We start from the raw sequence: 18,749 nt of genomic DNA on the forward strand, positions 1-18,749 counted from the left end.
GCATACAACCCTCAGTTAGATCGCTGTAGAAACAATTCAAATTGCAATTAAACAGGAACTGCTGTCCTATCAAGACAAGGTTTAGTGGTTGGATAAAAAAAAAATTAAGTTTATTTACAGGAATCAAGCTAAATGTGGTCTTAGAATGACTGGCTCCCAGATCTCTTCTGAGAATTAATGCATCCATACTTATTGAAGTTAGAAAAATGTTTTATAGTTTCTTCCCTTTATGTGTGAAGCATCCCATTCTTCAAGGTGGATGTTTACAGCTCTACTGGGCTGTACAACACAGGCAAAGTTGCAGGCACAAGTACCTTTATATTTCAGGATGTGCAAGAAGATGAAGCTAATCTTTTGGAGGGCAGATGAATGTTGTTGATAGTAATATGAAGATTATATTAAGGAAGAACTTTATCTGTCTTTTCAGATGTACTCTGTTATAAGGGATGGGAATAATTTTGCTCTGATTTGGTGTGTTGGTTGCAGGAAGGGTGGGGACATAAAGTAATATGTGTGTTTTATAGAGGTTGTAACCATTAGCTAAAAAAAAGTGTGTTGATGACAATTGATTTCTGTGACAAGGACTGTGTCATTAGAATAAATAACACTAACTCTGTATGTGTGTGTTTTGAGGATGTCATATTGTTGGGATGGATGGTGGTGAGACTTAAGTACCTGTGTGGGTGTAAGTTTCATCTAAAAAGAAAAGAATGAACCGTTTGATTATCATATGATTAGTGTGTCTAAGAAAGGAAGACAGAAATCTATGTTATTGACATAATAAACTTTTAGGGCTGTTGGTAAAGTGGATAATGCTTTCACTCTCCAGCCACCTGGATATGACATGAATCGCATGTTGTCTACAAGCTTTTGTGGATAAGATTCATATGATGTTGAAGAAGAATCCCACAGTCTTTTTTTTTTTTTTTTTGCTTGAGATATATGGAAAGGCAGTGCCATACTAATTATTCAACATGGTTAGCTAAGAGAGTGTATATGCTCTCCATTCAACAGACTGTCAGTTTAAATTCCATTTCTGCCATGGATGGTTGTGAAAGCCTTGAGGTGGCAGATGATTTTTGTTTTGTAATGTGAGATCACTACTAGCTTGTTTATTTAAGCTTTGGAAATAGTAAGAGGTAAATAGTAAGAGTCAAGAAAGAGGTTTCTTGTTTCATCTCTAGAGCAAGGAAGCTTGATGATTTAATCCCTTAGTCCAGTCACATTAACAAATGTGTAGTAGGTTGGATTCACATAAATATATATATATATATATATATATATATATATATATATATAAATCTAAGTTACTTTTGTTTCCTTGCATTGTGCTATTGTAAGTTTAATTTAACAAAATAAATCTGTAATCATATCCCAAATCATTACTTCTTCTTTAATTGTAATTAATAGTTGGACTTAGTAAATAATTGGAATGGCAGATTGAAAATTTATATATTTAATGCTTAATGTTGTTTGTGCACTTTTCCATCCAAGCACTGATATTAATACAACGTCTATTTTCACTTTTTTTAAAAATTCATTTCTGAAATAATACAAATTTTGTCTTTCAGCTCATAGTATGCCAGAAAGCAACAGACAGATAAACTGTATAGATACACTGCCAGCAAGTAATGAGAATTGTACTAACTCTACCCATTCTTTGAGCTCAGTGTCTTCAATGAGTACCATTACTGGAAATCAGATCAGTGTTATATCAAATCAATCTCACTCAAATTTGTCATTGCCAAACAATATGTTATCATCAGAAGGAAGTCAATATTCATTGTGTATTGGAATTTCATCTTCATCACATATCTCAAATCGTAATCCTGTAAATACGACTTTGTATAGCACAGCAGCATCGGGAACAGGACAGTCAAACTCCCTGAGTAGCTCAGAAAGGAGTACACCAACCCCTCCAAATTCCTGTAATATTGGAGGTATTACACATTCACCAGTGACATCACTGCTCATGAATGGACCATTAAGTCCAAAGGTTTGTTATTTTTACCATTTCTTCTTGAATCAATTTTTGGATTAAGCAAAAACTACATTTAAAGGACGTTACCTAAAAAAGAAGTAAAAAAATATTGTTTAATGTTAATCTTTAAAATAGTTTTTGTTTAGAGAGAGGAAATGCTCAGTTATTTTAATCTATTGTTGAGAACAGAGAACTGATAGGCTGCATATTTTCAGATTGCAATTCACGTGCAGTTTGTTTTATCTATAATTACTGAGACAGGCTATATCACTGGTGAATTGTTGATAACATGTTCCCTACACTCATTATAATATATTTATTCAATTAAAACATTATGCTTAATTTATAAGGGAACTAAAGTAACTTTCTTTATGTTAAAGAAATGCTTCTCTCTCTCCATCATTGAGTTTTGAATAATTTTCATTAATGGCTGTTTGATAAGTAATAACTAGAATCAAAACTTTTTAGTATCTCCCACCTTAAAACATAACTAGTTGTCAGGATAGAAACAAATAAGTTAATGGAAGAAGACATGGCAGAAAATACATTCCCTTCTTATCTGGATTTTATGTCTTTGTTATTTACATATTATTTATTTTATTTATTATTATTATTATTTTTTAATTTTTTTTGAATGATGATGATCCAGCAAGTAGTTGAATGTACAGTATACTAGTAGCATGATGGTCAGAAAGTTGATAAGAAGCAAAATTGTTAATGCATTTGAAAAGCAGATTATATTTTTAAGGAGTTTGCTAAGGTGAAAAATTGCTTTAATTTGCAGAACAAATATAAACTTAGAAAACAAAAAAATTTGTTCTGCAAGTTTAGAGTAAACCAGTGAATGAGAAGAGCATAATCACAGTACATATTGTTTAGTAGATTTAGGGAAGAGCAGTGGTATTAAGATATTAATTCTCATTCATAGCAGTGATGGGAAACATCTGTAGCAAATAGATGTAGCAGAAATTAAACATCTTTGTGAAATAAAGTAAAATTAATTACTTATATAGATTATTCATTCAACACTAAGAAGGCGGCTAATCTTGAATGGCAGGTAGTCTCAAATAGAGTGATGTTGGCAAATGTGAGAATGGGGAACTGGACAATGAGACTTATTTGTGCCTATGGTCCCACAGAAGGTTCTACTAAAGTAGAAGAGGAAGAATTTTTTGAGGCTCTAGAGAAAGCTACTGACACAATGAAAAAGGAAAAGTTGGTCCTTGTTGGGGATCTAAATAGCAGAGTAGTAAATGATTGTCAGACATACAAAAATATATTGGGAAAATTTGGAGGAAAGAGCAAATCTAATAATAATGGCAAATACTTGTTGGATTTCTGCTCAGAACATGGACTGGTTATTAGTAACACAATGTTCCAACATAAAAATGTGCACAAATTCACATGAAGAGAAGAGGCAAGGAATAAGAAAAGTCTCATTGACAATTTTATTGTTGATAATGATGTTTTCTCCCTTGTGCAGGACACCAGAGTGTACAGGGGATTTGAAATTGGACGTGATAACCATTTAGTCATGAGCAGTATAAAATTGAATTTCATATTGAAATGAACATGTAAGAAGTTTTAAAGCAAATAAAAGTTGAGCAGCTCTCAGATGTGAACTGCAGACTAAAATACACAAATATTATTCAAGGAAAAATAAGAGTTTGAGAACAGGAACCAAACTTTGAAGACTTGGTGGCAAGCCTTGAAGAAAACACTAATTGATTCAGCCAGAGAGGCATCTGGTGAGGTTGTCTGCAAGGATAGAAAAATCAGAACCCCATGGTGGACACAAAGAGACAGTGAAGGAAAAGAAGAAAGCATATCAAAAGTTCCTGGCAAATAAGTCAGCTTGTGCTCTTAGAGAATACAGAGACAAATGTAAGAAAGCTAAACAGTGTGTAAAACTAGCTAAACAAAAGTCATGGGAGCACTTTGGCAAGAATATAGAAAATAAATATCAAGAAGGTGGCAAAATATTCTGGAGGTTGTTGAAGAAGCTTAGGAATGGAGGAAAAAGTGCTGTAAAAGGAGTTAGAGATGGTAAAGGTGAAATGAAAACGGGAGAAAAAGATATCCTTGAAGTATGGAGTAATTACTTTGAAAATTTGCTAAATGAAACAAGCAGTGATTACAACACACTGATAAAAAAACACTGACCAGACATGCAGTCAGGAATACATATCCATACTTGAAGTAGAAAAAGCCATCAAAAGCCTGAAATGTGGAAAGGCCACAGGAGTAGATGATATTCGACCAGAAATGCTGAAGTATGGAGGATAAAAGTATAAAAGTCTTACAGTGGATGCATTGCACAGTTCAGAAAGCCTGGACAGAGGGAAGAATTCCAGATGACTGGAGTAGTGCACTCATAGTACCAATATATAAATAAAAAGGGAAATAAAACTGAATGAGAATTACAGAGCTATTTCTCCACTGAGAGTTCCTGGTAAGATTTATGCCAGTATACTTCAGAAACAGTTGAGTTAAGGATTGTGGAAGGGAAGCTTAGTGAAGAACAAGCTGGATTCAGGGCAAATAGAGGCTGTCAGGATCAGATTTTCACTTTACAACAGATACTTGAGAAATCATGAAATATAACAAAGATCTTGCTGTTTCAAGGATACTTGTGACATAAGACTGAATGATATAATCACGTAATCACAAGAAAGATATTTATTTAACCAAATATTTCAGTCTGGAAATAGCAGACCATCGTCAGTGGTATTACGAGAACAGTTTAAAAAAATACAAGCTAGAAATTGTTAGTATTCTAGCTTGTATTTTTTAAACTGTTCTTGTAATACCACTGACGATGGTCTGCTATTTCCAGACCGAAATATTTGGTTAAATAAATATCTTTCTTGTGATTATATCATTCATAACAAAGATCTGTATTTAAGCTTTGTAGAGCTGGAAAAGGCATATGACGAGGTGCCAAGAGAGAAGCAGTTAGAATTGAGAAATTGTCCAGAAAGCCTGGACAGAGGGAAGAATTCCAGATGACTGGAGTAGAGCACTCATAGTACCCATATATAAATAAAAAGGGAAATAAAACTGAATGTGAGAATTACAGAGCTATTTCTCAACTGAGTGTTCCTGGTAAGATTTATGCCAGTATATTTCAGAAACAGTTGAGAAGGATTGTGGAAGGGAAGTTTAGTGAAGAACAAGCTGGATTCAGGGCAAATAGAGGCTGTCAGGATCAGATTTTCACTTTACAACAGATAGTTGAGAAATCATGGGAATATAACAAAGATCTGTATTTAAGCTTTGTAGAGCTGGAAAAGGCATATGACAAGATGCCAAGAGAGACGTAGTTAGAATTGAAGAAAGTACAGGAAGACGGTTTAATGTTAAAACTGGTGTCAGATAATGAACAACAGAGGGGATAATAGATGTTATTCATTATCTATATGGATCACATTATGAAGGAAAGAGGTATTAAACCTGATATCAAAATTGGAGGTGTTAATCTCAGCTCTTTGCTTTATTGATGTTATACTTTTAAATAAATCCAGTACAAGTCTGCAAGATTCTCTGACTAAATTAAATAAATGTTGTAATAAATTTGGTATGAAAATCAGCAATAACATGACAAAGACAATGAAAATAGGCAGAAATATTGAAAATATAAACTGCATTGTGAATGGAGAACTTATAGAACAAGTAAAACATTTCAGCTACTTATGCATGGTTTTTAGAGAAGATGGTAAATTAAATATGGAAATAGACAACAGAATCAACAAAGCTGGTATGGTAGGAAGTCAACTGAATAAATTTATATGGAATAACAGAGAAATTAGCCAAAATACTAAATTAGCTGTATACAAGACAGTGTTCAAACCAATTTTAACTTATGGATTTAAGAGCTGGATTAGAAGTAAAACACTTGACCAAAGACTAGAGACGGCAGATATGAGAGTTCTGAGGAAGATTAGGGGCATGAACAGATGGCATCAATGGCAATATCATATTAATAATGAGGATATTAGGAAAGATATTGTCAGCACCCAGGAATGCATTAGCAGAGGTAATCTCAAGTGGTATGGTCACTTAAGCAGAATGGAAAAGGAAAGATTAGCAAAATTCTCTGCCAGGTTGGCAGGAAAAAGACCCAGAGGAAGACCAAGATATAGGTGGATTGATACAGTAAAAAGTGCCTTAGAAGACAGAAATATAAGACCTGATAATAGTGGAGTCTTGACAGGTAACAGACTGATTTGGAGGAAAATTGTAATTAGGAAGTTATTAATGATGTAAATTTTTCATGTAGTACTATTATATCCTTTACACCCCCTTGAGGGTATATATATATATATATATATATCAGGAATTTGATGATTTATTCATCATTATCATCAAATTCCTGACATGTACCCTCAAGGGGTGTACAGGATATTATGATAGTACTGCATGAAGAACTTATATTAAATACTTAGTCTTTATTTGAGTTGTAATTCAGCAGTTAGAATTGAAGGAAGTACAGGAAGCTGGTTTGACATGTAAATCTGGTGTTAGATAAAGATGTACATTATTCCCTGTGTTATTCATATCTATATCAGCATTTCCTAAACTATGTTCCGCAGAACACCAGTGTTCCGGGAAAAAGTATCAAAATTAATATGTGCCTAAAATGGTTTTAAATGCTGCTTCAAGTTCAAACATGTTTGAAAATCATGCTCATCACTTTGCGTGTGGATTGTGCTATTAAGGCCAATAAGCGCTGGCTGACAGTCGCCCGCAGTTGTCGACAACCCTAGCGTGAGTGAAGTGCACAGGTATCTATTCTAGGAAACGCATGGTCACAGGCAAGGTCAATGCGATGTGCTGTGACCCGGCACACCTGTAGTGTACACGGTCACATTTTTGCAATGCGACACAGCCTGCTGCGGTGATAATGTGCACTTAGTTTTACACTGAATACGAGACTGATGATACTCATCTTTAAACAAGGTGTTCCATTAAAATTTCAGGATTTGTTGAGTGTTGTGTTGTAGAAAAAATTTTAGAAATTCTGATCTATATCATCATCACAAACCATGGGCTCACTGCCTGTTGGTGTCCTATGTCTCTTTCACTATCTTCTTCCACCTTTTTTTGTCCACTTCATTATGAAGGAAAGTGGTATTAAATGTGTTATCAAAATTGGAGATGTTAATCTGAGCTCTTTACTTTATGCAGATGATGTTATACTTTTAAATAAATCCAGCCGAAAATGCACAATGCTTATAATGAAGGTTTATTATCTTGCTCCTGAGAATTAGTAATAATATTTTTGGTTTACGGATCAAGTGTTGATCAATTTTATTAACTTAACCAACTAGTTTCACCAAACTCTAACTGTTGGCGTCTTCAGGGCACTTACATATAGGTTGAAACAATCTCACAATTATGTGTAACTATAAAACTGCAAGAATAACTGTAAAAAACTGACTAGAATAACTGTAAAAAACTGACTAGAATAATTACAAATAAAATAGTATTGAACGTGCGTGAAACACGTATCGCGTGTAAGATTAGCTAGCTATTGCTGAGGAACGATACATGTTTCACGCACGTTAGATACTATTTTATTTGTAACTATTCTAGTCAGTTTTTACAGTTATTCAACTTTTTCAAGCCACTTCAGGCCTCCAATAAGCGGGACGGTGGTCTCGCAAAAGGTGATGAAATTCATCTCCCACCTAGAAACAATAACAAACATCCAGCACCAGAGCAGGATTTGAACCTGCAGCCTGTTGGTTGGAGAGTGGGTATGCTAACCACATGGCCATCCAGGTTGGCAATGATACTTGGATGAATCATTCATATGAAAGAGATCGATTGAATTTAGAAAGTGGTTTGCATTATCTTCTCTTAGACATATGAGCAATATGTGCCACATCACTTGTGATAGCAAATGGATCATTGCAGCTGGAGTTGGAAATATGTTGTGGGTAGATAACTTGGTTTTAAAATGATAGTCATCGTTTTTGGACTAAAAGAAAATCAGTATTAAAGAAAGGAAATTTATAAAATTCAGAATGGCTGGTGGCATTCTTCTTCTTTTCAGCCATTTTCTGTCCATATAGGCCAAAATGCAAACTAAGCAAATTACTAATCAGAAAACATTGTAATTAAAGGAAACGAAACAGATATTAAACACTGATAATAGCACAATCTGACATAGCTGTACTGATTCAATACCTCAATGTTTTGGGGATAGATTCATATGACAAACAATTACTAGACTGATTTTATGATGGAAAAACAGTCTATACTAAAGTATCATAAGTAAAATAATTTGTAGCCTACAAATTATTTTTCCTACCAATTATATATACAGCTACATTTTTTGCTGTTTAGAACACCATGTTTGAGATTTCTTTGAAACTGGTCTAAACAGTCATGTTGGCCTTCTAACCATAACGAAAACAACATTAAGTAGAAAATAAGGAACAAAAAAAAAAAAAAAAAAAAAAAAAAAAAAAAAAAAAAAAAAAAAAAGAGGTTAGAGACATTTATTAGTTAATGTAAATAGGTTAGGCCAACATATCTGGAAAGGAATAAATAACAAATCAACATTCACAGGCAATTTTAGGAATTGTATTGGAGATTTTCCGAATAGTTCAAAATTACAGAAGTTGTATGCTTTTACAATCCATTCTGCAGATTACACTAAAGTATGATCAGTGAATGCATTAACAGATCAGAGCATTTATTCATTCAAAATATATGTAATATTGATGTTGAAGTTAAAAAAAAATAAGTGAAATATAAATTAACCTAGGCTCATGATTACTGAACGTTTTTTTTTTTTTTATGTTCTGTCCATACACAAGAGGTTGGTTGATCAACCTATAGTACATTAGTACCTTGTATGGGTAGTGGGTTGGGAAAGGAGAAACTTATTTATATTTGATTTAAATGACTGTAAATTGTATTTATTTCTTGGGAAACGCAGCGGGGGAGGGGGGGGGGGAGACTGTTCCACAGTGCAGCAGTTGCAGGGATGAAGGAGGAGGAAAAGAAACTTGTTCTGTTGAACCGTGAATTAAATTATTTCAGAGAACCTAGCTAACAGTCGACAAAAATAAATAAATCTAAAATTTGATACACTGCTATAATGTGCCATTATAAATATAACAAACAAACAAAACAACCTCAAGAAATGTTATTGTTAACCTTGAAAGGAATTTGATTATATATTTTTTTTGTGAATATTTATGCTAAGGAATGAAAAATAACTTAAACTACAAACTCATCATGAATTCCTGATAACATATCCCCTCAAGAGGTGTATTAGGGTATATGGCAGTACTATGTAATTAAGTGTACATTATCACTAGCTTCCTATTAATAATTTTATTCTAAATTAAGCTCATTTATTGGATCTCCAACATTTTCAGATGGTCTTATATTTCAGTCTTTTAAGAAACTTCTAACTTTATCAATCCGTCAAAATGTTTTCTTCTGTGTCTTTTTTTTCTTATTAAGGACAGTAAGAAAAAAAAGAAAACGTATTTTTCCTTACTAGAGGAAATGTATTTTTCCTTTCCTCTCCCATTTTAAGTGACCATACCATTTTAGATTAGCTCTGCTCATACATTCTGAATGCTAATTATGACATAACTGGATGAATTGAAATGTAAGCTGTAATAACTAATTAAATATATGTATTTTACTTAAGTAATTTTTAGTTTGGATACTGTGTCTTTCTCACAAATGCTCCTGTAGATAAAACACTTGATTTCCAAGCAAGGAAGGCTTTCTAGCAGATAACTTGACCAACAAATTGAGGGTACATCGATAGATAGTCCTCTTTCTCCTACATTAGTTAACTACTTCATAGAATGATTTAAATAACAGATACTAAATAGAATATTTTCCACTTCTACACATCTTGAATTTATCATGGTTCTCTTACAGATTTACAAAAGTATGTTAATATGATTAACAGTTTTCAACAAACTACTTCAGTTGGTCTGCAGTGTCCTTCCACCCTATCAGTAAGATTTCTACTTTTCTAGGCTTTGCAAAAGATAAACTTCCACCTTTGGCCAAACAGGTAGATTGGTGGCCATGCATCATGACTAACATTTATACTGCATTAAATTCCACAAACCAGAACATTTGGAACTTCTCTCCACCAGACATTGAATCCTTTGAAAGAAAATTAAGATTCTCCATAAACGTAATTAATAATCTTGGGGCACTTGCATAAAAACAGAGTTGTGAAACCTTGTTGCATTATCCGAATTTCAACAGAAGCAATGGACTGAAATTATCTATTTATGCTACATTTTCCATAATTATTTTTTAATTTAATTTGAAAGTCATACTGAAGATGACATTGATGTGGGATGAAAATTCGGTGCTAATAATAATAATAAAAGTAAAATCTGTATTATGCTTAATTAATTGTCATGTTCCTTTTGAATATTTTGTTTTTAATATGATTCTGCTACTGATATACTATCTTTTTACTCAAACGTTTCTCACGTCCCATATATCTATGGGACGTAAGAAAATATTTTAAAAAATAGTCATATCTCTAGCCTTTGATAACGGTTTTATTATTCAATTCTCAAATCAGTAAGTTGGAATTGGTTTACACATTGTCCTGTATACTGCTAGTTTAGTGTTTTGTCTAATTTCTCTCTTATTCCCATATAAATATATTCATTTTGCTTCTGACCATCCCTTTGCTTTATTTTATTGCCTATTTCTGTATTTTTTTTTCTGTGAGTTGTTACTGAGTCCCCCCCTTCCTTAAATGTCAATTTCATGGACAAATGGTAGTTAACCTCTTATAAAGTAGAACATTGATTATACTAAGGGTTAAATATTCCAGAAACATATAAAGAGCCAACATGGAACTTTTTCAAGCTGCTTGGGTAGTGCAATTCATATTACACCTAAAGACATTTACGTACATCCAATCTATTGCAGACCTCAACCCCCCCCCCCCCCCCCCCATGGCTTGTGCAGAGTAGAGATGCCATCCACTCAGCTAACCATTTTTCTCATGTTTTCATAATTTTAATAATTTTATTACTGATTTTGATACCAGATTTGTTTCAGCAGTTATTCAGTTTAGTTAAATCTTGAAGACTTGCTCTGGATTTGAATAGAGATATAATATCTGCATAATATAAACAGATGAGATTAACATCTAATTTTGATTCAATATACAAGACCACTTTTAAACATTTTTGTTATACACCAGATTTTAATTTACATCATATACCATCTTCCTTTGCATCCTTCCTTTCTAACAGCTGACACTTAATTGTAGACTGTTTATTTTTAATAATGTTTTATTTACATCACAGTAATTGTAAGGATTTGAATAGTTTTCTTCTTAGAACTGCATCATATGTCTTTTCCAGAACTGCAACTTAAATCCTTTTCTTTGTCATGATTTCTTGACTAAACATTACATGAATATGTAGTCATTTTCTTGAGAATGGGAATAACTATTACAGTTGCACTTCCTTGATTTCATAGTTACATGATTAAAATTAAATTTTAAAAAATTATTAAATCATTACATCATCATCATCATCAAATTCCTGCCATGTACCCTTAAGGGGTGTACAGGATATGACAGTACTACATGAAAAAATTACATCATTACTAACTTCCTATCTACAATTTTCCTCCAAATCAGTCTGTTACTTGTCAAGACTCCAACATTATCAGATCTTATATTTCTATCGTCTAAGGCACTTTGTACCGTATCAATCCACCTATATCTTGGTCTTCTTCTTCTGGGTCGTTTTCCTGCCAACATGGCAGAGAACACTTGTTTTGCTAATCTTTCCTCTCCCATTCTATTTAAGTGACCATACCACCTGAGATTAGCTCTGCTAACGCATTCCTGGATGCTGACAATGTCAAGTTCTTTCCTAATATCCTCATTTTTAATATGATGTTTCCATTGATGCCATCTGTTCACGCCTCGAATCTTTCTCAGGACTCTCATATCTGTGGTCTCTAGTCTTTGGTCAAGTGTTTTTCTTCTGACCCAGCTCTCAGATCCATAAGTTAAAACTGGTTTGAACACTGTCTTGTATACAGCTAATTTAGTGTTCCGACTAATTTCTCTCTTACTCCATATGAATTTATTCAATTGACTTCTCACGATACCAGCTTTGCTGATTCTGTTGTCTATTTCCATATTTAATTTACAATCTTCACTAAAAATTGTGCCTAAGTAACTGAAATATTTTACTTGTTCCACAGGTTCTCCATTCACAACACAGTTGACATTTTCAATGATTCTGCCTATTTTCATTGTCTTTGTCTTTTTATTGCTGACCTTCATACCATATCTATTACAACAGCTAATCAATTCAATCAGAGAATCTTGCAGACTTGTAGCGGATTTATTTAGAAGTATAACATCATCCGCATAAAGCAAAGAGCTGACATTAACATCTCCAATTTTGATATCATGTTTAATACCACTTTCCTTCATAATGTGATCCATATAGATAATGAATAACAGAGGGGATAATGTACATCCTTGTCTCACACCAGATTTAACATTAAACCATCTTCCTGTACTTCCTTCAATTCTAACTGCTGACTTACAACTCAAAGACTAAGTATTGCTTGATGTAATGCCCATTGACACCATATAACTGCAGCGTATTGAATAGCTTCTCTCTTGGCACCTTGTCATATGCCTTTTCCAAATCGACAAAACTTAAATACAGATCTTTGTTATATTCCCAGGCTTTCTCGACTATTTGTCGTAAAGTGAAGATCTGATCCTGACAGCCTCTATTTGGCCTGAATCCAACTTGTTCTTCACCAAGCTTTTCTTCCACAATTCTTCTCAACCGTTTCTCAAGTATACTTGCATAGATCTTGCCATGAACACTCAGTAGGGAGATACCACTGTAATTCTCATATTCAGTTTTATTTCCCTTTTTATATATGGGTACTATGAGAGCTCTACTCCAATCATCCGGAATTCGTCCCTCTGTCCAGGATTTCTGAACTATGCAGTGCAGCCACTGTAAGACTTTTATACCACCATACTTCAGCATTTCTGGTCGAATATCATCTACTCCTGCTGCCTTTCCACATTTCAAGCCTTTGATGGCTTTTTCTACTTCAAGTATGCATATGTATTCTTGACTGCATGCCTGGTCAGTGTTTTTTACCACTGTGCTGTTATCACTGCTTGTTTCATTTAGCAGTTTTTCAAAGTAATTACTCCATACTTCAAGGATATCTTTTTCTCCTGTTTTCATGTCACCTTTATCATCTCTAACTCCTTTTACAGCACTCTTTCCTCCATTCCTAAGCTTCTTCAACAACCTCCAGAATATTTTGCCACCTTCTTGATATTTATTTTCTATATTCTTGCCAAAATCCTCCCATGACTTTTGTTTAGCTTGTTTTACACACTGTTTAGCTTTCTTACATTTGTCTCTGTATTCTGTAAGAGTAAAAGCTGACTTATTTGCCAGGAACTTTTGATATGCTTTCTTCCTCCTTTCCTTCACTTCCTCTTTAACTTCCTGTGTCCACCAGGGAGTTCTGATTTTTTTATCCTTGCACACAACCTCACCACATGCCTCTCTGGCAGAATCAATCAATGTTTTCTTCAGAGTTTGCCACTGAATCTCCAAGGCTTGATTCCTGTTCTCAAACTCTTTCATTTTCTTTTCAATAATCTTTCTGTATTTTAGTCTACAGTTCACATCTGATAGCTGCTCAACTTTTATTTGCTTTAAAACATTCTTACATGTTATTCTTTTCAATATGAAATTCAATTTTATGTACACTCTGGTGTCCTGCACCAGGGAGAAAACATCACTATCAACAATAACATAGTCAATGAGACTTTTCTTATTCCTAGCCTCTTCTCTCCATGTGAATTTGTGCACATTTTTATGTTGGAACATGGTGTTAGTAATAACCTCCTGAGCAGAAATCCAACAGATATTTGTCATTATTATTAGCTTTGCTCTTTTCTCCAAATTTTCCCAAAATATTTTTGTATGTCTCACAATCATTTCCTACTCTGCTATTTAGATCCCCAACAAGGACCAACTTTTCCTTTTTCATTGTGTCAGTTGCTTTTTCTAAAGCGTCAAAAAATTCCTCCACTTCTACCTTAGTAGAACCTTCTGTGGGACCATAGGCACAAATAAGTCTCATTGTCCAGTTCCCCATTCTCATATTTGCCCACATTACTCTACTTGAGACTGACTGCCATTCAAGAAGATTAGCCTCATATTTTGTGTTGAATACTATGGCTACTCCTTCTTTTCCTTGATTGTCATTGCCTGAATATAACATTTTGTATTTATTGCTCAGAAAGATCTCACTAGTTTTGGTCTTTTTTGTTTCAGTCACCCCTATTATGTCGATCTGGTACTTATCTAATTCCTCAGCTAGCTCCATTTCTTTGCCATTTCGGCTTCTTACGTTGATAGTACCGATCTTTAACTCTGGTGAGGTTGAGTTGGGGTTTGTTTTCAGATTTGTTCCAGTAGCTGACTTTTCGCTGTTCGCCCTGTTTCCCTGGCGAAAACAACGGGGGCCTTGTTTAACCGGGCGACGCCCCAGCCGGCATGAAATTTTGTCATGTTGTACCATCATTTTTTATTTTGGTTTAACCAATAAGAATACAATTTGGTCAGCTAAATCCCAAATTGCCAGCCCATCCTCGTTCGTTCAGTATCAAAGTAGATACTCAACAGGGTGCACCACGAGAATGTGAGGATTGGACATTAGGTCAGAAAGCCCTGTTCGGTTCTCCGCATTCCTTTAAAGGCTATGTGGAGGTCTCCTCTCAGTAATAATAAAATAATTATTACCAAATATGAATTAGCACTATCTAAATCTACTTTGTAGATTATATAACCATGTAAACACAGAAAAATGTGTTTATGTTATTTGAAAACATTCAAAGAATTAGAATAATTTTTTACATCAAAATATTAGAATAATGTGAAAATAAATGCGCGAAAATTACAGTCAAAGGGAAACAACATGATGATTAGTACTTTGTTATATTCCCCTTAGCTTTTATGACCATTTGTAAATGATTGGTCATATTTTTACTAGTGGTTCACAGTCTTTCTTTTTTTTTTCTTTTTATCAGAACATGCCCATATGGTCAGCAGACTACAATCAAGTTCATTTCTGTCTGTTGGAGCAAGTTCTTGAAGATGTTTCTTCATAATTTCCCACAAATTCTCAATGGTGTTTAAATCTGGTGAGTTTGCTGGCCAAGGAATTAGCCTGATTTGCCTTTCTTTGAGCTATCTAGTAGGGTCTTGGAAGTGTGACAAGAAGCTGAATCTTGCTGAAAAAGGAAATCACCATCACATAAATCGTCCGATGCCAGTAACATAAAGTGCTTGAGAATTTCATGCTACACTTTGGAATTGACTCTTTCATACACAGTGCACAGTTTATCTGGATCTTCTGTGGTCATACAAGCCCATGGCAGAGGTTGCAAATTTCACCGAAAGTTTCATGCATTCTTTATCAAATGCTTCTTGCTTAAGATGCAAAAAACGTATCCCTTGATGACCATGGGACACACAAAACTTACTTTCATCATTAAAATGTACCTTTTTTCCAGTCTTCTTGAACCCACAACAGGTCTCTGCTTACACCATTGCACTCTAGCTGACTTTTGCTTGGAAGTCATAAATGGTTTCGTCTTAGGTACACATGATTAAAACCCAATTTATGAAGTTGTCTCAACGTCATAGATTTAAACACATTCACATCTAGTTCTTTCAATCCCCTGTGAAAATACTTGTTTTTCTTTACTATATTCTTCAATCTCCTTCCATCTCTTAATGTAGTTATTACCTTTCAGCCACCATTGCAGCTATTATTTTGAAAACCCCATTTATTAGAATACTGTCTTAATACTCTACTCATGATTGCTTAAGAACATTTCAATCCCTTAGCTATAAACTGTTGAGTTTGGTCTTGTTTGTGTAGAGAAACCATACGAAAACTTCTTAGATTCTGATATGTCACTCATTTGACCCATGTTTAGCAATTGATTAACTGGAATCCATTTGCAAATGATTCCTCATACACGAATCAGTCCCACCGCTACTAAAATATGTGCTATTTCTCTACTCTCCTCCAAACCAACCAGAAAAATATTGGAATATTCTAATATTTTGAACCATGTTAAAAATTATTCTGATTTTGTGAATGTTTTCAAATAACAGGTTTCTTATCATTTACTTTTTATGTTTACATGGTTATATAATCTACAATGTATGTAGATTTACGTGATGCTAATTCATATTTAGTAATAATTATTTTCTATGCAATAAATTAGAATTGCAAATCATTCAACACATTTTCTTTGATTATTCTAATTTTTTGATTTAGAGGTATATTTCTCGTATAGACTGTAATAGCTGGTTTGATATAGTTAGATTGATTATTATTTTAAACAACTTTTGTCTCTTAATTTTATCAAAGGCTTTTTTCATAATCAATGAAGGCCACGTTTCTTTTTGAAATTCTCTTTTCTTTTCGATTAATAATTTTAGAATTAAAATTGGTCTATTCACGATTGGTGTTTTTGAAATCCATTTTGTTCTTCTAGTAATATGTCCTCTGCAATACTGTTTAGCTTCTTTTTATTGTTCATGCATATATTTTGTACCCTGCGTGTAGCAGACTGACTAATTCCTCTATAGTCATTGCATTCATCTTTATTTCCTTTTTTTAAAAAAATGGAATAGCCATTGCTTTTTTTACAAGAGTTTGGTGTTTCTCTAGAAATCTAGACTGTGTTAAAGAATTTCAGAAGTCTTGCATTTTTGTACATTTTTTTTTAAAATTTTTTTTCCCTCTCTTATTTATTTTATTTTTTGTTTCTGACATTGTAATATTTTCTGTTAAGTCATTCTTTGTTGTTGTTTTTTAAATTTTACTTCTTTATTATAATCAGTCCAGAGATTTTTGAAAATTGCACATTTTTATTTTATAAATCTGTTGTTTGTGTTGTTACATTTTCTTTATTTCTTTGTTCGTGTATTTTATTATTTTATCGGTTTTTGGTTGTGGCTTAGATATAGTCTTTACTAATTCTGTTACAAAATTGTTCCATCTCTCTCTGTCTCTCTCTCTATGTATTTTCCTTACCTTGTGTTGCAATTGCAATTTTTTGTAATCTATTTCTGCTTTTGCTGTCTTGGAATTTAATCATTTCTGGTAACTGTTTTTTTTTTTTTTAATCTTTTCTATATCTTTATTACAGTTTCGTAGTCCTCTTTTTCTATTCCATTTATTCTTTATTTGTTAGCTCTGGGAAAATAGAAGCTTTTCCTCTGTCTTATGTTATTTCCTCATTTTTTTATTTTTTTTTATATAGTACACTTGTATGTCTGTTAGGCTCTACTTATTGTATATGAGTACATATTAATCGTTGATGTGTGTAACTGTGTGGTTTCACTACATTCACTTGCCTGAGGTTCATTTCCTTACACACTATATGTGATAAGAGGAATGTTATTAGGCTATTTTATAGACATTTTTGTCTTGTTTTAGAGATGGTAGAGTTTCTGTTCCTGAAGGATTTACCCAAAGGATTTTTTTCCTCCACCAACAATCTTAATTATGAAGTGATACAGTACATCACTCACTCACTAGATTGGACTCATCTCAGACAAATTAATACTACAACTTCATGAAAAATGCATATGTATGTTTACATACAGCATGTGGAAATTCCTGTATTTCATTTGTTATATATAGACTAGGAAATTCAGTCAGGTGAACATGTGAAGATAAATTAAATAAAGGATATTTGTAAATCACAAGATAAAAATTTGGTCACTGTGTGTGTATGTATACATTTACCTATGTATGATGAGAATAAATTTTTAATATTTTACTGGACATAATTATTCAAATAATGTTTTTATTTCAGTCAGAGGAGTCTATGTCTTCATTAAAAACCATGGCTCAACAAGCAGTATTGAATGCCGGTTTAGAAAGTCATCTTCGCCTGTCACCTCAAATCATTCCTGCTGATAAAGGTATTTTATCTTGTATAATATTAGCATAGACACACGCTAGTTTGTCCAAAGTGTCTGATTTTCTTTAAGCACGTTAGCTAAAGTTCTATAGATTTAATTATTTGATTTGCAAGAAAGATGTGGAAGTAAAAGGAAATTTTTTGTGATATGAGTTGATATCATAAATTCAGTGTTCTTATGTTAAAAAAAAAAAATGAACTTTTTATTAATTGAATTTTTGCCAAAGTATTGATACGAAATACATGGCAGAAGGATTAACAAAGAGTGAGTATATGGAATCATGAGTTAGAATAAATCTCAACAGAACGGCAATTATAATTAGATTATTCTACTCATCTGCAACTCGAGATTTCATATCTGCATTCTTAATTTTTATGTGCATGTGTTATTCTTTCATTTTGATAAAATCATGGAGGTGATCAGGCATTCATTATAATATAAATTCATCATGTCAGAGTAACAACTTTAGTTTAATATAAATCAACATAATCACCTGATATTTTAACTTTCGTATCAAGGTCATATCTTTCACCTTCATATATCAATAACATCATCTGGAGTATACTCAGATGATGTTAACAAGCCATTAACACTGCTGACTTGACCTGTGGTGAAAAGAGGAAAAAAACAAAATCATAGCTAGAGTCCTGTTATTTTGTTCGGCTGGAGGTTACTGACAGATAAATTAAAAAAAGTTGGGTTGTAGAATATTTGCAGATAAATTCAAACAAAAA

The 18,749-nt window shown here is 33.3% G+C and overlaps 1 protein-coding gene across 4 annotated transcripts in view; it reads left to right on the plus strand.

Moving 5' to 3' along the window:
* The window catches only part of LOC150103008 (CCR4-NOT transcription complex subunit 3-like), a 447,199-nt gene that overhangs the window by 276,069 nt on the left and 152,381 nt on the right, over positions 1–18,749 (plus strand). For all 4 annotated transcript variants that reach the window (XM_090398514.1, XM_090398516.1, XM_090398518.1 and 1 more), the window contains exons 11-12: positions 1,572–1,996; positions 17,907–18,015. In XM_090398514.1, the coding sequence (XP_090254640.1) occupies positions 1,572–1,996; positions 17,907–18,015 (534 nt within the window). The remainder of the gene's footprint in view (positions 1–1,571; positions 1,997–17,906; positions 18,016–18,749) is intronic.

This window comes from Typopeltis vanoorti, chromosome 9 (genome assembly GCF_054136105.1).
Source record: "Typopeltis vanoorti isolate ZY-2024b chromosome 9, IOZ_Tvanoo_1.0, whole genome shotgun sequence".
In the NCBI taxonomy this organism is placed as follows: domain Eukaryota; kingdom Metazoa; phylum Arthropoda; class Arachnida; order Uropygi; family Thelyphonidae; genus Typopeltis; species Typopeltis vanoorti.